This window comes from Pan troglodytes, chromosome X, assembly GCF_028858775.2.
Source record: "Pan troglodytes isolate AG18354 chromosome X, NHGRI_mPanTro3-v2.0_pri, whole genome shotgun sequence".
NCBI classification, from domain to species: domain Eukaryota; kingdom Metazoa; phylum Chordata; class Mammalia; order Primates; family Hominidae; genus Pan; species Pan troglodytes.
The window spans coordinates 85,281,052-85,307,466 of NC_072421.2; the positions used below are offsets into that span (position 1 = coordinate 85,281,052).

At 36.7% G+C, this 26,415-nt stretch overlaps 1 protein-coding gene across 2 annotated transcripts in view; it reads left to right on the forward strand.

Annotated features, from left to right (window-relative positions):
* The window catches only part of KLHL4 (kelch like family member 4), a 150,528-nt gene that overhangs the window by 105,912 nt on the left and 18,201 nt on the right, over nucleotides 1–26,415 (forward strand). For both annotated transcript variants that reach the window (XM_016943920.4, XM_016943921.4), the window contains exons 6-9: nucleotides 704–890; nucleotides 7,342–7,566; nucleotides 8,881–9,043; nucleotides 10,695–10,907. In XM_016943920.4, coding sequence (XP_016799409.2) covers nucleotides 704–890; nucleotides 7,342–7,566; nucleotides 8,881–9,043; nucleotides 10,695–10,907 — 788 coding nt within the window. The remainder of the gene's footprint in view (nucleotides 1–703; nucleotides 891–7,341; nucleotides 7,567–8,880; nucleotides 9,044–10,694; nucleotides 10,908–26,415) is intronic.

Consider the following 26,415-nt stretch of genomic DNA (forward strand, 5'->3'; position numbering starts at 1 on the left):
TGATACAGATACCATCCACCATGTCTATTATTATTTTAACTGAGCATGTTTGCATGACCACCACTACCAACACAACTACCCCAAATCCACCAAAAAGATTGCTACTTGTATTAGCCACATGCAGTAGACTAGGAGATTCTTGCTTGTGCAGACAGAGCCATTCTCTTTGACTGCTTTCAGCAATACTTTCTATGAGTGCTTTTTGATGTTTGCTCCTTTAAATTATATGTGTACATATTCAAAAGATGAATAATGTGTCAATTGAATAAATATGCAGAGGTCATTAGCTACTACCAGCAGATTTTTAGTTATTTTCCTTGATAAGTGAAAATAAAAATCATACTAAATAACAAAAAGCATGAAATAATCAAACTTCTACATTTCGGTTTGCTCAAGTTTTCTCTGCCTCTACCTCCCGGGCTCAAACGATCAACCCACCTTAGCCTACAAGTAGCTGGGATTACAGGCACATGCAACCACAACTGGCTAATTTTTGTATTTTTTTGTAGAGACAAGGTTTTGCCATGTTTCCCATGCTGGTCTCAAACTCCTGAGCTCCAGCGTTCTACACACCTTGGCCTCCCAAAGTGCTGGAATTACAGGTGTACACCACTGCGCCCAGCCTCCAAAGTTATATAAATACAAATATGTTCTTTCTAATGGTGAACTCTCCATTCATATGCCATGCATCACTACTTTTCAGTTACTGGCAGATCTTGAAACCAGTTCCATGTTTACTGGTGATCTTGAGTGTCAGAAGCTCCTGATGGAAGCTATGAAGTATCATCTTTTGCCTGAGAGAAGATCCATGATGCAAAGCCCTCGGACAAAGCCTAGAAAATCAACTGTGGGGGCACTTTATGCTGTAGGAGGCATGGATGCTATGAAAGGTAAAAATAACTTAGAGTGTCTTCATTCAAAAAAGATACATTCTTAACAGCCTCCAAATTATAAGGGTGATATTAAAGCCATGTTAAATGAGTACACCTAAAGTGAATTTTCATAAATAGGGTGCATTATATGATTTTTGTGACCTCATTTTTCTACTTACCTTATGAGACATAACCTTTCAGTTAGTGTTGAACTCTTAATAGGCACTTTTGCTTTACAGAAGCTGTTTTAAGATTTGAATATTTACTTTGCCATATTTTATCTTTTCAAGGAAAACTTATTTAATGTTTGTGAACCCGAAAGTATGTGAGACAGGTCTCAATTAATTTAAAAAGTTAATTTTGCCAAGGTTAAGAATGCGCCCATTCTTAACCCCAGGGGGTCAGGGTACATCTTGGTTTTATACATTTTAGGGAGATATCAGACATCAACGTGTAAGGTATACATTGGTTCTGTCCGGAAACGCGAGACAACTCAAAGTGGGGGCCTTCTAGGTCATAAGTAGGTAAGAGACAGATGGTTGCATTCTTTTGAGCATCTGATTAGCTTTTCACTGAATACACAATTTACATATGAGGGAGGTACAAGAATAGTCACTTATGCCTTAGTCTGGCTTAGAGAATATGCATTTTTTTCATAAACAATAAAGCAGAGGAAGCAATCAGATGCATATTTGTCTCAGGTGAACAGAGGGATGACATTGAGTTCTGTCATTCCTTTGTCCTGCACCTATGAAAATAAGCTGTCAATTTACACTGCCGTTGTGAAATTCAACGTAACTTTTTAAGGGTAAGCATCTGGAGGCCCACAAGGAATTTCCTTGTGGGCAAATTGTGAGGGATGTATGTAGCTTTTTAAAAAAAAAAACAAAAAACTCAGTATTTATCTTATTTAGGAATAAAAAGGGAGGAAAGGTTTGCCTGACACAGTTCCCAGCTTGACTTTTCCTTTTGGCTTAGTGATTTGGGGGTCCCAAGACTTATTTTCCTTTCACATGTTAATCAGAAAGGAAGAGACTGTAACTGGCAAAAGGTCTGGCTGCTGGCCACTTGTAGAAAGAAGCCATAATAACAAGAGTGAGGTGCGATAAAAAGAGAGCAAGATTTTCTTTTCCGTGCTAGTAAGAAGAGGAGTGGGTGGAATTCTTTCCAAAAAATGTCTACTCTTCCATTTGTAGAAGGAATGTGGGGGCTTTAAAGAGAGAGTTTGGAATGCAGAATAGGCAGGGTGGCTAGGAAGTGTCAGGTGTTGTGACACCCTTCAATGGCTTGTGTTGAATTATTTATCGTTCCATCTGGTAAAGGGGCTGGTGCCATCATGGCCAGAGGTGTCTGGTCTGTATCAGCATCCGGCCCCTGAAGTTTCTCAGGAAATATTTGACCAGATGAGTGAGTATGGTGTGTGTTTATCAAGCATCTAGGTAACCAATGTGCATAAGGCATGGGAGCATAGAATGGGATAAGAAAGGGAGTGGAGGAAAGAAAACATTCCAAGGATGTAAAGTTTATCTCAGAGCTACATCTTGAAACTGGGGGTGACGGGAAATGAGGAAAGAAAAGGGGATAGAAAAAAAAAGTTTAAAAACTTGGTTTGAAGTCCTACTGGAATCACATTATTTTCTTTAATATATATAATTGAAAATTGGAAGACTACATAGTAACAATGCTTATTAATCATAAGCCCATAAAACAAGAGATTGCAAATGCAATTATTTGCAGATTTGTAGGGTTACTTCAAGAACTGATGTGCTTCAGGAAATAACAAATAACAATGTTTTTGTATTTTGTAACAATAATGTTACAAGCTAGGTTTTATAGGGCAATGAGATCCTATAATTAATTTCCAGTCTGGCAACTTGAGGTTTTATTGAATTTTTATTGACTAAATTGAATATTAATAGCATATTAGAAGGTTTCTTGTTTGGCATTTAAATTACAAGAGAACTAATTAAAAAATGCAAGTACAGTTATCTTTCGTTTCTGACTCTGAAAAAAGCCTAATTTGCATTGTGAGAAATGGAAAACTTTGTGTTTGTTTGGTTTTTGTGTTTGTTTTTTATTTTTTATTTTTGGCATTTTTTTCGGGCTAATCTTGGTTAAATTATTGTTACCATAAAGGAATATATTACAACAAATGTTTATAAGTATCTATAACTCCTTATCAGTCTCTAAAAATGAGTGAAATATGAACCTATAATCTCTGGACTTTATTACCAAAGTTTGTTATGGAAGTAAATGAAGGCATGAGACACTTTGAATTCCTGGTATACAGAGACACTATAAAAGGCTCACGGGACGTTGCAGACCATTAAAAGAATAGTAAAACCTTACATTTTTGATTACTTAATCCTTGGCATTTTGCAAACATCGTTCCTAATCCTCAAAATAATGTTACAATAATGTTACCGCTACTTTGCACATCTTAAGTTTAGATAGCCAACCAAAGGACAAACATTAAGAAAGGCTGGAGATGAAATTCTTATTCAAATACGATGTTCCTTTTTCTACACTGCCACTATTACAGACAAAAGAACAACAACAAAACTCTTTGGGGGTTTTAGAATCTATTGGAAAACCAGGGTAAACACGTAGTAGCAAAAAAAAAGAAAGAAGAGAAAAAGAAAGAAAAAACCTAAGAAGTATAACAAAAACATTAAATGGGCAGCATTTATCTGTATAAAGCAGTATGACATTGAAAAATGTGCTACTTTACATATTTTCACAAAAGTATAAACATTAATTTCTATACATACACCTTTTCTTATTGTGTGTTGCTTCAGTTATTTTTAAAAGATGTTTTTGACTACATATTGAGTACAGTGTACACTGCTTGGGTGATGAATGCACTAAATTCTCAGAAATCACCACCAAAGAACTTACCCATGTAACCTAAAACCACCTGTACCCCCAACACTATTGAAATTTGAAAAATTTGAAAAATTTAACTTTTATATTTTGATGTTTAGGAAATACAGGGCTTCCTCAGACTCTAATTTCCTCTCTAACTCATATAACAAGCTCAGAATTGCTGTTAAATACAGATATCACACAAATGGCTGGGGCTAACTATAACTCCTACAATGTATTTGAAAGAATCATTAGAAAGTGCTAAGTATAATCATAGAGTCAAAATTGTTAACTTGCCAGTTAGTAAACTTTGGATGTCTTGTACATACATAATATTTTGTAAATTTTTATTTGTTTAAAAACTAAATTCTGAATAAAGCATATGGCAGGAGACAAGGTAAAGGCTATTACTGTCGCTTTTGGAACATTTGTAAAGTAAATGGAGGAAATCATTACATCAGAGATATTCACTACTGCAGGAACTACAGTGTTCCCAGCAACACTGATAAGTTTGACAGGTTTTGTTCACTCTTGAATACCTTATGAACGAAGATTGGGTAAGAGCTTAGAAATGAATTGAGAACATATCAAACGTTCTGGGGCAGAGAGTTATTTATACAGAAAAATTTTAAAGGAAAAGATGGTAAAAAAATTGAATTTATGTTTTTCCATCTAATATAGAGCTGCCCTAGTAAAGCAGCTAGAGAATATACATTTTGATTAGTTGAAGGATTGGTGGGGGTGGACAAAGGGGCTGGAGAAGTCTTCAGAATTCAATATGTAGAACTACTAGTCATAAATGCTCATGTTGCAGTCAAAAGTTATGGGATCATTTTATCTTTATTGAATCTAATGCCTTGAAAAGTTTAACCTGGCATGAATCACACACCTACATCTCTCAGTGTAAATCTTCTACATACAGCTGACTAATGTAGATTTCTACAATTTTCTAATTACCCCACCATTCGTATCTTCATAATCATAACAATGAGTGCAGACTAGCTTTTATTTCCTAATCTAAATTAGGTCATCCGTAAATTGCACTAACACAAAGAGAACTAAAAGTTAAAATTAGAACAAGCAGATAAGAATACAGACATAGGAAGATTGGGATGAGGAAATGGAAAGAATTGGAAAACATTCAGAGAAAACTGACTGGTTAAACATAGAATAAAAGTAGGTGTGAGTTTCTAGTTATTTCAGTTTTAACATTACCATCAAAAGATATTTAGTGTAGAAAACATATTTTGATAGGTGTTATAATTTGACCTCTTAGCAGGAAATATAGTCAGTAGAGCAATTGCTAATGTATAAATCAGTATTCAGTCAAATCCATGTTATCAGTGAAGGAGGCAATAATGAAAGAGAAAGAGTAAATAAGTCCCTGTGTATTTACAAGTTTGTGTTAGAAAATCCAAAATATTGGAACACAAATACTTGCAGTGCACTATTCACCAGAAAATATTTAAACTTAGAGGAAGGAAACACTGTTTCCACTAATTCAATCTAATCAAGGAGCAGTCATATATTTAATATACACTCTGCTTAAATTTTGACACTGCCAATGGTTATGCTTCAAATGTTAATTAACTACATCTTCATTATAACTAATGAACTGCATTTTCTTCACAAATCTCCCAATAAAGGAGCAACTGGAAAGTATTTTTGCTTATTACTGTGGCTGATTTTGTGTAATTGGGATGAATTTTTTTTTCTTTTCTAGCAAATGAGGTTTTTTTTTTAAATTATTATTATACTTTAAGTTTTAGGGTACATGTGCACAATGTGCAGGTTTGTTACATATGTATACATGTGCCATGTTGGTGTGCTGCACCCATTAACTATGAAATTTCTTAAACCTGCCACAAACTCTATTAGATATACTATATAGATGTAAAAAATAATTCTATTATTTTCCACCCTGGTTATTATTCAGAAGTTTCCCTGTTGTGCAAAATCAGCTTTTACTAAAAATAGCAACAACTATTATGAATGAATGGTAAGAAGCATTGCCTACTGAAGTGACAATTCATTATGACAGTAGTGATAGTTTACTTTGTCAATAGTGACAGTATACTATGGCAGTAAACTTTGCACATTAGTAATTGAATAGAAAATACAATTATATTAACACTTAAAGAAAGTAATACCTTGTAATTCTATATTCTCAACTGTAATATTTTGTGCTACTGAAGCAGGTTCATTGTCTGGGGTAACACCTGAGGTTCGTTGTCTCATGGCCACAGAAATCAAAGACATGGACACACAAAGAGTGAGATTAAGAGCAGAAATTTAACAGGCAAAAGAAAGAGAATAGCTCTCCACTACAGAGAAGGGTCCTGGAAAAATGGGTTTCCAGATCTGTGCTGAAATGCAGGGGGGTTTATAGATGAGCTGGTGAGGAGGTGGTGCCTGTTCTACATAGGGCGCAAAAGACTGGTTAGGACCAGGTGTGCCATTTGCATAGGGCACGAATCTCTGGCAGCCCCCACACCAATCTTTTATTATGCAGGTGGGTTTTCTGCCTAAACTCGCCATGATACCCATTTCTTTCTTACTGTACACGTGGTAACAATAAAAGGGAAGATAAAGCCTCCATGTTGGAAATGCCTGCCCCCAAGGTAGCCCTTTCCTATCGGTGCAGCTGCCATCATTCCCCTGTGCAAGCTTCCAGCTTGCTTATCTATGTCTGCAGCTTGATTTTTCAGGCTGCTCTTTGTTAGAAAATAAATGATTTGGGGGGCTGCTTTTGATTAGAAAGGTCATTCCACCAAGGATTCTTTTGACCTCACTATCTGCATAAATAATTTCTCTCTACCTCTTGTATCATTACCATCATGGAACATTATGTGAATCAACACCAAAGGCCCATTTAACATTTTTTGAATTTTATTTATTTATTTATTTATTTATTTATTTATTTATTTATTTATATAGACAGAGTCTCACTCTGTCACCCAGGCTGGTGTGATCTTGGCCCACTGCAGCCTCCACCTCCTGGGCTGAAGTGGTCTTCCGACCTCAGCCTCCCAAGTAGCTGGGACTACAGGTGCATGCCACGACACACAGCTAAAGGCTCGTTTAAAAATAATTTTCATTCCTGGTCCTTTAGTTACGTGTCTTTTAAATAAACACACACACACATACACACAAACACACACACACAAATAAACACACACACCCAAAACAAATTTAAAAAGCATAAATTAATATGTTGAATGGTCATAAGTAATTAAATCTGTAACAGATGTGCAAACATTCAATAATAGAATCCAAGGTATTTTGTTGTAAATTATGTCATTTGACACTTGTGTTGATACTACCAGTAGAATAGTATAGCCAAAGCCAGTGTTATAAGGGTATAAACCAAACATATTACATAAAACATTTTATTTTGACTCTTCTATTTGGGTCCAGAAGTGGTAAAAGATTATCCTTTGCTTTGTCTCCCAGGTTGTAGAATTACCTGAGCTACTTACTTAATTTGAATTGTAATAACTGATACTGTGCTGTAAGTTATGGGTACATAATTATAATGTGAATAATACCAATTCAAAATTTCAATAAAAGTAGATTTTACCGTTGTTCAATATCCCTTTGTCAGGTACTACTACTATTGAAAAATATGACCTCAGGACCAACAGTTGGCTACATATTGGCACCATGAATGGCCGTAGGCTTCAATTTGGAGTTGCAGTTATTGATAATAAGCTCTATGTCGTGGGAGGAAGAGACGGTTTAAAAACTTTGAATACAGTGGAATGTTTTAATCCAGTTGGCAAAATCTGGACTGTGATGCCTCCCATGTCAACACATCGGCACGGCTTAGGTAAGAGCTTAACGTAATGTATTTTTCAAGAATGTATAGTAAGTAGAGTTTTTAAAAATTAAATCTAGCAGCACATTATTGGGATTTAGCCAAATCCTTAGTGAAAATGTCTCCAAAATGATGAAAAACTTAAGGAAATGACAAAAGCCTGTGAGACATTTGTGATTGTTTCAGGTTACTCCTGATTCCCTTCCACCAGTATTTTAAAGGGGTTTCATTCTAAAAAGGATAACAACATTTCAAAGGGATTTATTATAAAATAATATACAACTACAGCAAGGAGTTTTCTTCTAAGCTCAATTTAGAGAGGAAAGTACTTGACTATTGCGAGGGATTGTGTTTCTAGTTAGATGAATCATGTGCCCATAGTGGAGAACTTTGATTCTCCTGAATATTTGTCAGGATACCTCGTTCTTTATACTAGGCTCCATATTTTTGCAATATCATAAGAGTTGGCTGAACAACAGAAAAATTTCCTTTTTTTTAATCTGATTTTTATAGAGCTAAAAAGCAGCAGATCCAGGAATGGTATTGCTTGCCCCAATTATCCTGATAAATTGACTCTGCCAAATAATACACGATATAATTATTCAGTTCAGTTATGTCAGTGTTATTCCTAGACATAGCTTAGAAAGGTCCTGCAGAGAAATCAGAGCAAGCTTATTTTTCAATATAATTGATATTAGCAAATAGGTAGGAGAGGTGATGATGATATACCACTGAGAGGTTGATTGGGATAGTGAAGGTGGGGAAAAAAACAATTATGTAAATTATCAAAGCAGATGCAAAGCAGAAATGGGCTATTCATAATATTTGAAAAAACAAACTTCTAACTAAACATTAAAAAGCTCTGTCTGTAAGTTAGCTCACAGGAATCTTTTTATCCCTATATTAAACACCAGAGGTTATAAAGACCTACTACAGTCAGCCTGTAATTCTAAGGTTTATCTAAGAATCAACATCACATTGTATCTACATGTTATATCAACAAACAATATTGAAATTTTGCCAGAAAAAGCCAGCTTTTTAAATTACATATCTAGTGTAATTTAAATGGTGCATTCTACTGCCTCTTTTGACTTCAGTGTTACAACAATAGTACCCTTCTATGATATAGTAACTAAAACTGAAAGTTTCACAGGGTTAGAAAACCATACTTAGCTTTACAACAGAGTCAGTAAACTATTCATATGTATGCAAAATCGTTTAATAAGCAAAACAAAAAAATTTAAGCAGTTAATTGCTTGCAAAATGAAACAATATTCTGTGTGTGGCATACCTAGGTGAACCCACATATTATTTTAATTTTTTTAGGTGTAGCCACTCTTGAAGGACCAATGTATGCTGTAGGTGGTCATGATGGATGGAGCTATCTAAATACTGTAGAAAGATGGGACCCTGAGGGACGACAGTGGAATTACGTAGCCAGTATGTCAACTCCTAGAAGCACAGTTGGTGTTGTTGCATTAAACAACAAGTGAGTAAGTTGAAACACACATGTTCATTGCTCCCAGGTCATATAGTATAGAACTTCGGTGACATGATCCATCCAATCAATTAGCATTCCAAATAACCTGGATGTACTTGTTATCAATAATAAAAGGTCTTCATTGGAACTCTCCATTAGGACTGAAAATACTTGTCTAAAATAAATACTTGATTAAATATTCTGTATGCCCTTGCTAATCAAGGTGTGGTCCTGGGACCAGCAGCATCCACCTTTCGTATTTAGAAATGCTGAATCCTAGCCCCGACCCAGCTTTTATAGGCAAGCCAGTTCTAATTTTACCCTCAAGAAGTTACTACTTTTTTACATTATGATTTATTTTTATCAAAACTTTAGTCTGTCTATGGATATAACAAGGTGATTCTTTTATTCTTTCAACAATCCCTCTCCTGAGTGTTCAGGGTTCCTAAATATAGAATCCTACCTAGTCTCACCCTTCCTGAATATTTACCTCTTCCTGTCACTTGCCTATCACTTCCGAGATATTATACTAAAACATGATGATGTTAGAAGTTTCTAAGAGCTTGAATTGTTACCAGGTATTATGTGCTTTCTGACAAGGGAACTTTGGAGACAATGACCAGCATATAAGAGGGTCATGAATCATGCGAGTTTCAGACAATAGGTTGGGTCAGTTGCCAGAGACAGCCTTGTGTGTTTATATTGACTATGCATGAAGCCAATACATTATCATAGATATGGTCTCAGTCAAAATGTCAACGCATTGTTTTTAGAACCTTGCACAGAAATAAATAGGAAATGTCCAGAGTTAAGAGGAGATCCAGTTTTAAAGTGTCTTAGAGCTTAAGCTACTCCTAAATCTATCTGTGGCCTCACCTGAATAATGTCAGGTGATTCAGTTATGTAATCTCCTACCTAATACAGAACAGGATGAAAACATGAAATTTGACCTATTTAATTGTGCTTTGCTGAGTTGCTATTGTTTACAACTCAGCATGAAGGGAAGTTATAGGAATATGGATTAATAAATGTCTGTCTTCTTTATTAATACATGATAACTTTAAAGTTATATTAAAAATACTACTTATCAAAAGAATGGCATTTTAAAATGTATGGGAGAAATGTCATAGCCAATATCACTTACGAGGGAAAAAAATCTAGTTTCTAGGTTCTATCCTCTTTCCTTAGTTGTTTATTAAGCTAATGTCTTCTAAGTGATAATTTTTTAATGCAAATATAAAATCATACATAAAAACAATGGATTCTGCTCCTAGGTAGTTTAACCCTGCTAAAATTGTAAAGTTGTTGGAGTTGGTCTTTGGAACTATCCTGCCAATCCCTTTGATCTTTCCCTCTTTTTTTCTGTGCCTCATATCCCATGGAATCTTTTATTCAATTATGTTAAAATGACTGTGATAAAGATAGTGAAAAAGGGAGATTTGGGTTGGGATAGATTTTAACAGGTGCCCTCAGGTAATGATCTATTCACAAACTTCTGCTATTCACTGCATAATAGTGTAGGAGTAGAATATATAGTCAGACCCTTCAGAAACTTGAAAAGCTTTGTACAAAGTTCTCTCACTCTCATTCTATGCATACATTTTGTGTGTATATGTATACACACACATATACATACACACAATTCTGTCTTTTTATCTAGATTATATGCTATTGGTGGACGTGATGGAAGTTCCTGCCTCAAATCAATGGAATACTTTGACCCACACACTAACAAGTGGAGTTTGTGTGCTCCAATGTCCAAAAGACGTGGAGGTGTGGGAGTTGCCACATACAATGGATTCTTATATGTTGTAGGGGGGCATGATGCCCCTGCTTCCAACCATTGCTCCAGGCTTTCTGACTGTGTGGAACGGTAAGTTTTTTCTATTTCCTTCTGTATGTAATTATTTGGTTATTTAATTTTTTAGAAATAGAAAGATTTTTTTTCTTTTAAATGGAAATCAGTTTATTTCTATGCCCACTGTAAGAAAATTAAATAGTACAACGGGAATCTAGGGAGAACAAGTCCTTTCCCAGCTGAGATCCTCTAAGACTCTAGTCCCCTCCTGTTCCAGGCTCTTTCAAATATGGGATCTTAGCTAATTTTAATTTTAATTTTTTATTTTTATTTTTAATGGACAGTGTTTAATTACATTTTTAAACAACCAGAAAGTAGTCTTCCAATAAATGCTAATCCTTGTAGTGGATTTATCTTCTGTACAATTGTACACTTTCTCTTAGACTAAAAATATATTTTTTAAATATTCCGTATACATTTCAGATTCAGCATAGAATATGTAAAAAGAATATGTCATCTTATTGTTAAATAGTCACACTATAAAATAATAAGACAAAGTGGTAAACAAATAAATTTTATGCCAAGCTACATCACTCAACCAATTCAGGAGACTCAAATCAAAATAAGTTTACTGAGATTGGGGAAAAAATGGCAGATAGGAGCCAGGAATAACTTGCCGCTCCCACTCATATAGACAGAGCAGTGTGTGGAGAACCATATCGTGAACTTTTGCTCTAAGAACTACCGCAGGAACATCACAGGAAAGTCAAGAGAATCCACAGACCCTCTGAGGGAGGTGGATTGCTGCGCAGGGATAGCCGTAGCAATGTGAGCCTGCTTGCTTTCTCAGCTGGGAGTCTTATGGCCTGGGGTAGGTTCTCAGCCCTCCTCACTGGCTGCCTTGAAATAAGCTAGGTTCTGTTGAGCGAGGGTGCAGTGGGAGTGAGACCAGCCTTTCTGGCTGCAGGCTGCATGGGAGCTGGGTGAGGCCTGTGGCTGCCAGCTTTCCCCCACTTTCCCGGTGGCCTATGTGACAAAGCAGAGCTAGCCATAATCCCCCTGGGAACATAACTCCATTGGCCTGAAAACCACACCCCATCCCCCACAGCAGCTGCAGCAAGCCCCACCCAAGGAGAGTCTGAGCTCAGACATGCCTAACCCTGCCCCCACCTGATGGTCTTTCTCTTTATGCGCTGGTAGCCAAACACAAAGGTCATAATTTCTTGATAGCTCTATGGCCCTGCCCACTGCCTAAGCCTAAGGCAAAGTTGTATCCTTCCTATACAAACGGAACTGATGGGCTCTTGAATGTGCCACCTCCTAGCTGGAGGCCAACCAACACAAAACCAGCATACTAAACAAAAATACAACCAAGGACCCTCAGAGCATACTTCACTCCCCTGCCACCTCCACGAGAGTAGGTGCTAGTATCCATGGCTGAGAGACCTGAAGATGGATCACATCACAGGACTCATGGCAGACACTCCCCACCCCAGTAGCTCTGCTGGGTGGCTAGATCCAGAACAGAAATAGCAATCACTGCAGTTTGGTGCTCAGGAAGCCCCATCCCTAGGGGAAAGGGGAGAGCACCACATCAAGGGATCACCCCCATAGGACAAAAGAATCTGAACAGCAGCCCTTGAGTTCCAGATCTTCCCTCTGACATAGTCTACCCAAATGAGAAGGAACCAGAAAAACAATTCTGGTAGTATGACAAAATGAGGTTTTTTAACATCCCCAAAAGATCGCAGTAGCTCACCAGCAATGGATCCAAACCAAGATGATGTATCTGAATTGCCAGAAAAAGAATTCAGAAGGTCAACTATTAAGCCAATCAAGGAGGTACAGGAGAAAGGTGAAGTCCAACTTAAACACATCAAATAAATAAATAAATAAATAAAATCATGTAGAATATGAATGGAAAATTCTCCAGTGAAATAGATAGCATAAATAAAAAGCAGTCACAGGCTAGGTGTGGTGGCTCATGCCTATAATCCCAGCACTTTGGAAGGTCAAAGTCGGAGGATCATCTGAGATCAGGAGTTTGAGACCAGCCTGGCCAACATGGCAAAACCCTTTCTGTACTAAAAATACAAAAATCAACCTGGCACAGTGGCAGTTGCCTTCAATGTCAGCCACTCAGGAGTCTGAAGCAAGAGAATCACTTGAACCTGGGAGGCAGAGGTTGAAGTGAGCTGAGATCATGCCACTGCACTCCAGCCTGGGCAACAGAGCGAGACTCCATTGAAAAAATAAATAAATAAATACACACATACATAAAATAGAAAACATAAAAAACAATTACAACTTCTGGAAGTGAAGGACACATTTAGAGAATTGCAAAATGCACTGGAAAATCTCAGCAATAGAATCAAACAAGTAGAAGAAAGAATGTCAGAGCTTGAAGACAAGTGTATCAAATTAACCCAATCTGACAAAGATAAAGAAAAAAATTATTTAAAAAAAATGAACAAAGCCTTCAAGAAGATTGGGATTATGTTAAATGACAAAACAGATGAATAGTTTGTGTTCCCAAAGAAGAGAAATCTAAAAGTTTGGAAAACATATTTGAGGGGATAATCAAGGAAAACTTCCCTGGCCTTGCTAGAGATCTAGACAGCCATACACAAGAAGCTCAAAGAACATCTGGGAAATTTATCACAAAAAAATCATCGCCTAGGCACATATTCATTAGGTTATCTAAAGTCAAAACAAAGGAAATAATCTTAAGAACTGTGAGGGAAAAGCACCAGGTAACCTAAAAAGGAAAACCTGTGAGAGTAAGAGCAGATATTTTAGTAGAAACTCTACAAGCTAGAGGGGATTGAGGCCTTATCTTTAGCCTCCTTAAACAAAACAATTAGTCAAGAATTTTGTATCCAGTGAAACTAAGCTTCATAAATGAAGGAAAGATAGAGTCTTTTTTAGACAAACAAATGCTGAGAGAATTTGCCACTATGAAGCCAGCCCTACAAGAACTGCTAAAAGGAGCTCTAAATCATGAAAGAAATCCTCACAATACAGAAAAATAGAGTCTCCTTAAAGTATACATCTCACAGGACATATAAAACAAAAATGGTGAAAAAAATACCAAGGTATTCAGGCAATTAATAGCACAATGTATAGAATAGTACCTCACATCTCAATAGTAACGGTGAATGTAAAATGGCCTAAACGCTCCACTTAAAAGATGTAGAATGGCAAAATTGATAAGAACTCACTAATTAATATCTGCTGTCTTCAAGAGACTCACCTGACAAATAAGGACTCAAATAAACTTAAGGTAAAGGAGTGGAAAAAAGATAGTCCATGCAAATGGACACAAAAAAATGAGCAGGAATAGCTATTCTTATATCAGACAAAACAAACTTTAAAGCATCAGCAGTTAAAAAAGACAAAGAGGGACCTTATGTAATGATAAAAGAACTAGTCCAACAGGAAAATATCACAATCCTAAATATATATGCACCTAGCACTGGAGCTCCCAAATTCATAAAACAATTACTACTAGACCTAAGACATAAGATAGACAGCAACACAATAATAGTGGGGGACTTCAGTACTCCATTCACAGCACTAGACAGGTCATCAAGATAGAAAGTCAACACGAACCAATGAACTTAAACTATACCCCAGAACTAATGGACTTAGATATTTACAGAACATTCTACCCAACAACTGCAGAATATGCACTGTATTCATCAGCACATGGAACATTCTCCAAGATAGACCATATGACAAAACAAGTCTCAGTAAAAGCCACAAAACAAGTCTCAGTAAATTTAAGAAAATTGAAATTTTATCAAGTACTCTGTCAGACCACAGTCTAATAAAATTGGAAATCAACTCTAGAAGAAACCCTCAAAACCATGCAAGTACATGGAAATTAAATAACATGCTTCTGAATGATCATTGGGTCACAGTGAAATCAAGATTGAAATAAAAAATTATTTGAACTGAACAATAATAATAATATAACCTCTCCAAACCTCTAGGAAACAGAAAAGTGGTTCTAAGAGGAAAGTTCATAGCATTGAATGCCTACATCAAAAAGTCTGAAAGAGCACAAATAGACAATCTAGGGTTACACGTCAAGGAACTAGAGAAAAAACAACAAACAAACCCAGCAGAAGAAAAGAAAGACCAGAACTAAATGAAATTGAAACAACAACAACAAAAAAATACAAAAGAGAAAACACACAGCTGGTTCTTTGAAAAAAATAAACCAAATGAATAGACCATTAGCAAAATTAACCAAGAAAAAAAGGAGAAGATTCAAATAAGCCCAATTAGAAATGAAATGGGAGATATTACAACCAATATCTCAGAAACACAAAAGATCATTCAAGGCTACTAGGAACACCTTTACATACACAAACTAGAAAACCTAGAGGTGATGGATAAATTCCTAGAAATATGCAACCATCCTAGATTAAACCAGGAAGAAATAGAAACTCTGAACAGACCAATAATAAGAAGCAAGATTGAAACAGTAACTAAAAAGTTACCAACAAAAAAATCTAGGTCCTGATGAAATCACAGCTGAATTTTATGTGACATTCAAAGAAGAATTGGTACCAATGCTACTAAAACTATTCCAAAAGATAGAGAAAAAGGGAATCCTCCGTAAATCATTCTGTGAAGCCAGTATCATCCTGATACCAAAACCAGGAAAGGACATAACAAAAAAGAAAACTACAGCCCAATATCCATGATGAACATAGATGCAAAAATTCTCAACACAATACTAGTTAACAGAATCCAACAACATGTCAAAAAGATAATACACCATGATCAAGTTAGTTTTATACCAGGGACGCAGGGATTGTTTAACATCCACAAGTCAATAAATGTGATACACCTCATAAAAATATTTTTTTAAAAAATCACATAATCATCTCAATAAATGCAGTAAAACCCTTTGACAAAGTCCAGCATCCCTTTATCATTAAAACTCTCAGCAAAATCAGCATAGAAGGGGCTTACCTTAAGGTAATGAAAGCCATCTATGACAAACCCACAGCCAACATAATACTGAACAGGGAAAAGTTGAAAGCATTCTCCCTGAGAACTGGAAGAAGACAATGATGCCCACTTTCACAACTTCTATTCAACATAGTATTGGAAGTCCTAGCCAGAGCAGTCGGACAAGATAAAGAAATAAAGGGCATCCAAATTGGTAATAAGGAAGTCAAACTGTCACTGTTTGCTGATGACATGATTGTATACCTAGAAAACCCTAAAGACTCATCCAGAAAGCTCCTAGAACTGGTAAATGAATTCAGCAAAGTTTCAGGTTACAAAATTAATGTACACAAATCAGAATTGGAATCATCATGGTGGACGTGAGGCAGGAGAAGATTGCAGCTACAGACAGAGCAGCGTGCAGAGGCTCGCATTGTGAATTTTAGTTCCAGATGGACTGCAAGAACAAACCAGCAATCCTGAGAGGACCCACAGACCATCTGAAGAAAACTAACTGCTCCTGCAGGACCCAGGAGACACCCCAAGTTCTGTGAGTGGCCCAACTGCAGAAGTGTGAAAGGGAGAGCCTCCTCTCCCAAACACACCCACTGGAGAAGCTGAAGGTCTGTTTGCAGGAGAAGTTTCCAACTTTACCTGGAGCTGAGGCAATTTAGAGGGCCGAGTGAAATACAGGGGTAGAGGAAGCAGCAGAAAGTCCCTGTGAGCTTGCTGGGTCCCCTAGCAGGCCATTCCTGCCTGGTACCACAGGGATACATTTGGAGGCTGGCCAGAGAAGCAGGGCATAAAACTCCACAGGGAGGAGGAAATCTTTAGCTGAACTTTGTAACAATTTGAACACTGTGAGAAGCCTCCTGGCCAGAAATTGGGGGAGGGCACAAATCTGGTGTGCAGACTCCACAGGTGGGGGAAGAACCAAGCCCTTTTCTTTTGCAGCATGGAAGCAGGTATCCTGGGGCAAGTTTTCAAGCCCGTCTCATCCTCCACCTGGAAACAGACTTGGGGCTGTTGGGGAGAAGCATAGTGGGAGTGAGATCAGCTCTCTGGTTTGCACGGCAGCTGGGTGAGACCTGTGACTGCTGGCTTTCCCCCACTTCCCTGACAACCTGCATGACTCAGCAGAGGCAGCCATAATCCTCTTAGGTACACAGCTCCAGTGACCCGGGAATCTCACCCCAATCTCCCACAGCAGCTGCAGCAAGACCCACCCAAGGAATGTCTGAGCTCAGACATGCCTAGCCCCACCCCCACCTGATGGCCCTTTCCTATTTACCCTGGTAGCAGAAGACAAAGGGCATATAATCTTGGGAGTTTTAGGGCCCCACCCACGGCCAGTCCCTCTCCATACTACCATAGCTGATGCTTTCTGGAAAGTGCCACCTCCTGGCAGGAGGCCACCCAGAACAAAAATGAAGCATTAAACCACCAAAGCTAAGAATCCTCACAGACTTCATTGCACCCCCTGCCACCTCCACTGGAAGAGGCACTGGTATCCATGTTGAGAGACCCATAGATGGTTCACATCCCAGGACTCTGTGCAGACACCCCCCAGTACCAGCCCGGATTCAGATAGACTTGCTGGGTGGCTAGACCCAGAATAGAGACAACAATCACTGCAGTTAAGCTCACAGGAAGCCACATCCATAAGAAAAGGGGGATAGTACTACAGCAAGGGAACATCCTGTGGGACAAAAGAAATCTGAAAAAACAGTCTTCAGCCCCAGACCTTCCCTCTGACAGAGCCTACCCAAATGAGAAGGAACCAGAAAACCAACCCTGCCTAGTAATATGACAAAACAAGGCTCTTCAACACCCCCCTAAAGAATCACACTAGTTCACCAGCAGTGGATCCAAACCAAGAAGAAATTCATGATTTATCTGAAAAAGAATTCAGGAGGTTAGTTATTAAGCTAATCAGGGAGGGACCAGAAAAAGGCGAAGCCCAATGCAAGGAAATCCAAAAAATGATACAAGAAGTGAAGGGAGAAATGTTCAAGGAAATAGACAGCTTAAAGAAAAAAACAATCAAAAATCCAGGAAACTTTGGACACACTTTCAGAAGTGTGAAATGCCCTGGAAAGTCTCAGAATGTAATTGAGCAAGTAAAAGAAAGAAATGTAGAGCTCAAAGACAAGGTTTTTTAATTAATCCAATCTTACAAAGGCAAAGAAAAAAGAATAAGAAAATATGAACAAAGCCTCCAAGAAGTCTGGCGTTATGTTAAACAACCAAACCTAACAATAATAGGTGTTCCTGAGGAAGAGAATTCTAAAAGCTTAGAAAACATATTTGGGTGAATAATTGAGGAAAGCTTCCCTGGTCTTGCTAGAGACCTAGACATCCAAATACAAGAAGCACAAAAACACCTGGAAATTTTATCACAAAAAGATCAGAGCAGAACTAAATGAAATTGAAACCAAAAAAATACAAAAGATAAATGAAACAAAAAGCTGGTGCTAAGATAAATAAAACCGATAGACCATTAGCAAGATTAACCAAGAAAAGAAGAGAGAAAATCCAAATAACCTCACTAAGAATTGCAAGAGATATTACAACTGACATACCAAAGATCCTCTGAGGGTACTATGAACACCTTCCCTCACATAAACTAAAAAACCTAGAAGAGATGGCTAAATCTCTGGAAAAATACAACTCCCCTAGCTTAAATCAGAAAGAATTAGATACCTTGAACAGACCAATAACAAGCAGCAAGATTGAAATGGTAACTAGAAAAATTACCAACAAAAAAAAAGTCCAGGACCAGACAGATTCACAGTGGAATTCTACTAGACATTCAAAGGAAAATTGATACCAATTCTTTTGACACTATTCCACAAGACAGAAAAAGAAGGAACCCTCCCTAATTCATTCTATGAAGCCAGCATTAATACCAAAACCAGGAAAGACATAACCAAAAAAGAAAACTAAAGCCCAATATCCATGATGAACATAGATGCAAAAATTCTCAACACAGTACTAGTTAACAGAATCCAACAGCATATCAAAAAGATAATACACCATGATCAAGTTAGTTTTATACCAGGGATGCAGGGATTGTTTTACATCCACAAATCAATAAATGTGGTACACCTCATAAAAATAATTTTTAAAAAATCACATAATCACATCAAAAGATGCAGAAAAAGCATTTGACGAAATCCAGCAACCTTTATGATTAAAATTCTCAGCATAATCAGCATACAAGGGACATACCTTAATGTAATAAAAACCATCTATGACAAACCCACAGCCAACACAATACTGAATGTGGAAAAGTTGAAAACATTCCCTCTGAGAACTGGAACAAGACAAGGCTGCCCACTGTCTGCACTCCTCTTCAACATGGTACTGGAAGTCATAGCCAGAGCAATCAGACAAGAGAAAGGAATAAAGGGCATCCAAATCAGTAAAAAGGAAGTCAAACTCTCACTGTTTGCTGATGATATGATCGTTCACATTGAAAACCCTAAAGACTCCTCAAGAAAGCTCCTAGAACTGATAAAAGAATTCAGCAAAGTTTCTGGATATAAGATTAATGTACACAAACCAGTGGCTCTTCTATACACCAACAGCAACTAAGCAGAGAATCAAATCTAGAACTCAACCCCTATTACAATAGCTGCAAAAAAATAAAATAAAATACTTAGGAATATACATAATCAAGGGGTCAAAAGACCTCTACAAGGAAAACTACAAAACACTGCTGAAAGAAACCATAGATGACACCAAGAAATGGAAACACATCCCATGCTCATGGATGGGTAGAATCAATATTGTGAAAATGTCCACACTGCCAAAAGCAGTCTACAAATTCAACGCAATCCCCATCAAAATAGCACCATTATTCTTCACAGAATTAGAAAAAACAATTAGAAAAAACATTCTAAAATTCATATGGAACCAAAAAAGAGCCCTCATAGCCAAAGCAAGACTAAGGACAAGAACAAATATGGAGGCATCTCACAGCCTGATTTCAAACCAGTCTATAAAGCCATAGTCACCAAAACATCATGGTACTGGTGTAAAAATAGGCACATAGACCAGTGGAACAGAATAGAGAACCCAGAAATAAACTCAAATGCAGCCAACTGATCTTTGACAAAGCAAACAAAAACATAAAGTGGGAAAAGAACACTGTTTTCAGCAAATCATGCTGGGATTATAGGCTAGCCACATATAAGAGAATTAAACTGGATTCTCATCTCCCACCTTATACAAAATCAACTTGGGATGGATTAAGGTCTTAAACTTAAGACCTGAAACTATAAAAATTCTAAAAGATAACATTGGAAAAACCCTTCTAGACATTGGTTTAGGCAAGGATGTCATGACCAAGAGCCCAAAAGCACATGCAATAAAAACAAAGCTAAATAGGTGGGACCTAATTAAACTAAAGAGCTTCTTCACGACAAAAGGAACAGTCAGCAGAGTAAACAGACAACCCACAGTGTGGGAGAAAATCTTCACGATCCGTACATCTGACAAAGGACTAATATCCAGAATCTACAATGAACTCAAACAAATCAGTAAGAAATAAACAAACAATCCCATCAAAAAGTGGGCTAAGGAAATGAATAAACAATTCTCAAAAGAAGATATACAAATGGCCAACAAACGTGAAAAATGCTCAACATTACTAATGATCAGGGAAATGCAAATCAAAACCACAATGCAATACCACCTTAGTCCTGCAAGAATGGTCATAATCAAAAAATCATAAAACGGTAGATGCTAGTGTGATCGCGGTGAACAGGGAACACTTCTACACTGCTGGTGGGAACGTAAAATAATATAGTCACTATGAAAAAGAGTGTGAAGATTCCTTAAAGAACTAAAAGTAGAACTACCATTTGACTCAGCAATCCCACTACTGGGTATCTACCCAGAGGAAATGAAGTTATTATTCATAAAAGATACTTGCACATGTATGTTTATAGCAGCACAATTCACACTTGCAAAACTGTGGAACCAACCCAGATACCCATCAATCAACAAGTGGATAAAGAAACTATGGTATATATACACAATGGAATACTATGCAGCCATAAAAAGGAATCAATTAACAGCATTTGCAGCAACCTGGATGAGATTGGAGACTATTATTCTAAGTAAAGTAACTCAGGAATGGAAAACCAAACATTGTATGTTCTCGCTGATATGTGGGAGCTAAACTATGAGGACACAAAGGCACAAGAATGATACAATGGACTTTGGGGACTGGGCAAGGGAAGAGTGGGAGGTAGCCAGGGATAAAAGACTACAAATATGGTGCAGTGTATACTACTTGGGTGATGGGTGCAACAGAATCTCACAAATCACCACTAAAGAACTTACTCATGTAACGAAATACCACTTGTACTCCAATAATTTATGGAAAAAAATTAATATACACAAATCTGTAGCTCTGCTATACAAAAACAGTGACCAAGCTGAGAATCAAATCAAGAACTCAACCCCTTTTACAATAGCTTCAACAACAACAACAACAAAAACTTAGGAATACACTTAACCAAGGAGGTGAAAGACCTCTACAATGAAAACTACAAAACACTACTGAAAGAAAACATAGATGACACAAACAAATGGAACTACATCCCATGCTCATGATGGGTAGAATCAGTATTATGATCATGACCATACTGCCAAAAGCAGTCTACAGATTCAATGCATTTGCCTTTATAATACCACCAGCATTCTTCACAGAATTAGAATAAACAATTCTAAAATTCCTATGAAACCAAAAAAGAGCCTGCCTAGCCAAAGCAAGACTAAGCAAAATGAACAAATCTAGAGGCATTACATTACACAACTTCAAACTATACTATAAGGCCATACTCTCCAAAACAAAATGGTACTGGTATAAAACTAGGCATATAGATGACTGGAACAGAATAGAGAACCCAGAAATAAAGGCAAATACTTACAGTCAACTGATCTTTGACAAAGCAAAGAAAAACATAAAGTGGGGAAAGGACACTGTATTCAACAAATGGTGCTGGGATAATTGGCAAGCCACATATAGAAGAATGAAACTGGATCCTCATCTCTAACCCTATAGAAAAATTAAGTCAAGATGGATCAAATCAAATACTTAAATCTAAAGCCTGAAACCATAAAATTTCTAGATGGTACATTGCAAAAACCCTTCTAGACATTAGCTTAGGCAAAGACTTCATGACCAAGAACGCAAAAGCAAATGCAACAAAAACAGAGATAAATAGATGGGACTTAACTAAAAAGCTTCTGCACAGCAGAAGAAATAATCAGCAGAGTAAAAAGATATCCTACAGAGGGGGAGAAAATCTTTACAATCTACATCTAACAAAGGACAGAATCCACAAGGAACTCAAACAAATTAGCAAGAACAAAACAAACAATTCCATTAAGAAGTGGGCTAAGGACATGAATAGACAACTCTCAAAAGAAGATATACATATGGCCAACAAACATATTTTAAAAATGTTCAACATCACTAATGATCAGGGAAATGCAAATCAAAAGCACAATGCAATACTACCTCACTCCTGCAAGAATGGCCATAATCAAAAAATCAAAACACAATAAATGTTGTCATGGATGTGGTAAAATGGGAACACTTTACACTATTGGTGGGAATGTAAACTAGTACAACCACTATGGAAAACAGTGTGGAGATTCCTTAAGGAACTAAAAGTAGATATACCATTTGAAACAGCAATCCCACTCCTGGGTATCTATCGAGAGGAAAAGAAGTAATTATACAAAAAAGATACCTGCATACACATGTTTATAGCAGAACAATTTGCAATTGCAAAAATATGGAACCAGCCAAATGCCTGTCAATTATCAATCAACGAGTGGATAAAGAAAATGGGATATATGGAATACTACTCAGCCATAAAAAGGAATGAAATAACGGCATTCACAGCAACATGGATGGAATTGGAGACCATTATTCTAAGTGAAGTAACTCAGAAATGGAAAACCAAACATTATATACTCTCATAAGTGGGAGCTAAACTATGAGGATGCAAAGGCATAAGAATGATACAATGAACTTTGGGGACTCAGAGGAAAGGGTGGGAGTAGCGTGAGGGATAAAGTCTACACATTTGGTGATGGGTGCACCAAAATCTCAGAAATAACCACTAAAGAAATTATTCATGCAACTAAATACCACCTGTTCATTAAACACCAGTAGAAATTTCAAAAATAGCATTAACAACATAAAAATAAATTTATTGGTTTTAAAATCAAATGAAATTAATCTGTAAAGAGATGATGACTTACCATCACAAAATATACAGAAAGAATTATTATACAGAAATTAATAATATAATTCTGTATTTTATAATATACAGAAGTACTTATTGCAATGACTCTCTTGCAATAAGTATTTTGTTTCCCAAAGGTAATTTCATTGAATGGGAGACACTCACTTGTATGAATAGTGTGTATCTTGGTTAAAATAAATGTTATGACTGTGTAGTTACACCATTTACATTCCCTTTCAAGACAGAAAAACTGTATACATACACAAAATAGTTAAATAATATTAACCTAAGACCAAATGACAAATTTACAGTAAGGTGAGCATAATTTTGGAAACAGACATAATTGTGGAATGGCATCCTCAAGGAAAATTTATAGAATGGGTAGAATTTGTATTTTGCAGGCATACAAATTTAGGAGAAAAAAATCACAATCAAAACCATTGAAGTAAAGAAGGAGACAGCTTTTTCAGTTAGAGCAGACACTTTGGGTGGAAATAGGCAATTCAGTTCAGTTGGAAGTGCAACTCAGAACGGAATTAAGGACCACAGTGTCTGATGTCCCTTAATGCCAAGGTAGACGTTTTGAGATTTTATCTTTTAGGCAGAGGGAAAATTAAACTGAGAAGAGCTGGAATATCATGAAAAAAGCAACTTGGAAGAAATTGGTCAAACAATGACATAAAGGATAGAATTTAGGCAGAAGAGTCTAAAGAAAAAGGATGAATATTATTTTTTTTCTGATAAATGTACCACTGACACATAATTGATAATTAAAGCTAATAGTTTCTTATAGGGAATTCTGATCTGTAGCACTTTAAAAACTTTATTCTCAATGACTGGCTCTCTAGCACTCAGTGTATAACTGGAATGCCTCTTCTAAAATCAGTTATTAAGAGATGCAACTTATTTTTTTAAGATTATACAAACCATAAACATGGTCAATCACTGCCTCAGATAATACATATTTGATTGTAATACACTATAATACTATAATATACTAGATTCAAATATATGTGACACTGAAGAAAACCACATTAGTTCTCTCTACAGTTAGCATAAGCAATAACCAATCACCTCTCAATAGTGCTAATTTTTGTGGCAAATTATACATAATAAGGATATTTTATTTTAAATATTTTAAGAGTACAGTTTAGTGACATATACACACTGTTTTGCAAATATCACTACCAACCATCTCTACAACATTTTTCATCTGCTCAGATTGAAACTCTGTATTTATTAAACAATAACTGTACATTTTTACCTCTCTGCAGCCACTGGTAACCACTATTCTACTTTTTGTTTCTATGAATTTGACTATTCTAGTTACCTCATAAAAGTGGAATCATAAATAGTTATTATTTTATGATTGTCATATCTCAATTAGCATAATTCTTCAAGGTTTATGTAATATGTGTCAGAATTTCATTTCCTTTTTAAGGCTGAATATCATTATTATAGTAGTTCTGTACATATTCTGGAAATTAGTTCCTTATCATATGTATGATTTGCAAATAGTCTCTCCTGTTTCATGGATTTCCTGGTCACTGTGTTGATAATGTCTTCTGATGCACAAATATTTTTAATTTTGATGAAGTTCAATTTATATATTTTTTCTTTTTGACTGTTCTTTTGGTGTTTTATCCAAGAAATGATTGTCAAATACAAGTTCATCAAGCTTTTTATTTATATTTTATACCTAGAATTTTACAACTGTACCTCTTACCTTCAGGCCTTTGACCCATTAGTTTATTTGTTCTTTATTGAGTAAAGATTCAACTTTATTCTTTTGCATGTGGATATCCAGTTTTCCCATTAGCATGTGTTGAAAAGACTCTCCTTTCCCCATTCAGTGGCCTCAGCACCATTGTCAAAATTTTTTTGACCATATATGTAAGGGTTTATTTCTGGGCTCTGTACTGCGTTCCATTGGTCTTTATGTCTGTCTTTATGCCAGTACCTCACTGTGTTGATTAGTGTAGCTAGTATACTAAACTTCTTAATCAGGGAAGCAGTAAACCTCCAACTTTGTTCATTTTCTAGATTGTTTTTGCTACTTTGGGACTCTTGAGATTCTATATGGAGTTAGGATGAATTTTTCTATTTCTGCCAAAAATGCCATTGGAGTTTTGATAGAAATTGCATTGAATCTGTGGATCACATTGTGTATTGATATATTTTTTTTAATGACAGGGTCTCCATCTGTCACCAAGGCTGGAATGCAGTGGTGCCATCATGGTTCACTGCATGCTCCCCAAGTTCATGTAATCCTCCTACCTCAGCCTCCTTAGTAGCTGAGGCTACAGGCATGTGCCACCACACTTGGCAAAATTTTTTGTAATTTTCGTAGGCACAAGGTTTTGCCATGTTGCCCTGGCTGATCTCAAATGCCTGGATTCAAGCAATCTGACCACCTCAGCCTCCCAAAGTGCTAGGATTACAGGCGTGAGCCACCACACCCAACTGAGTGTGTTGATATCTTAACAATATTAAGGCTTCCACTCCATAAGCAAAAGCTATCTTTCCCTTTATTGATGTCTTTCTTAATCTCTTCCTTTCCAATTTGCCTTTTATTTCTCTTTTTAGCCTAATTGCTCTTGTTTAAAATTTCTAATTGTCAAATAAAGTGGTAAATGTGGTTCTTGTTCTTACAGGAAATACTTTACATTAAGTATGATAGTAGCTCTTGGTTTTCCATATACTACCTTCATCAGGGTGAGGTAGTTTTCTTTTATTCTTAGTCTGGTGAGGGTTTTTATAGTTTTGGGTTAAACATTTAAGTCTCCAATCCATTGTATTAGTCTATATTCATGCTGCTGATAAAGACATACCTGAGACTGGGAAGGAAAAGATGTTTAATGGACTCACAGTTCCACGTGGCTGGGGAGGCTTCACAATCATCGTGGAAGCCGAAAGGCACTTCTTACACGGTAGCAGCAAGAGAGAAACAGAGAGCCAAGCAAAATAGGTTTCCTCTTATAAAACCATCAGATCTCATGAGACGTATTCACTAGCAAGAGAACAGTATGAGAGAAACTGCACTGCACATGTGTTCACAGATGTGCTAACTCTAAGCTGGGTTTTCAGTTACTTAGACTATTTATCTTCCTGTCTGTAATTTTCCAAGACAGATTATTGCACATTCACCTGTTATAACTATAGACTGTCACTTTTCGTATGAATTACAGCGCATTGGAAATTAACAAAATGGCTTTTGCAAACAATATCTTAGGTGAGGCAGGTAGGGAAGGCCCCCATGATTCAATTATCTCCCACTGGGTCCCTCCCACAACATGTAGGAATCATGGAAGCTACAATTCAAGATGAGATTTGAGTGGGGACACAGC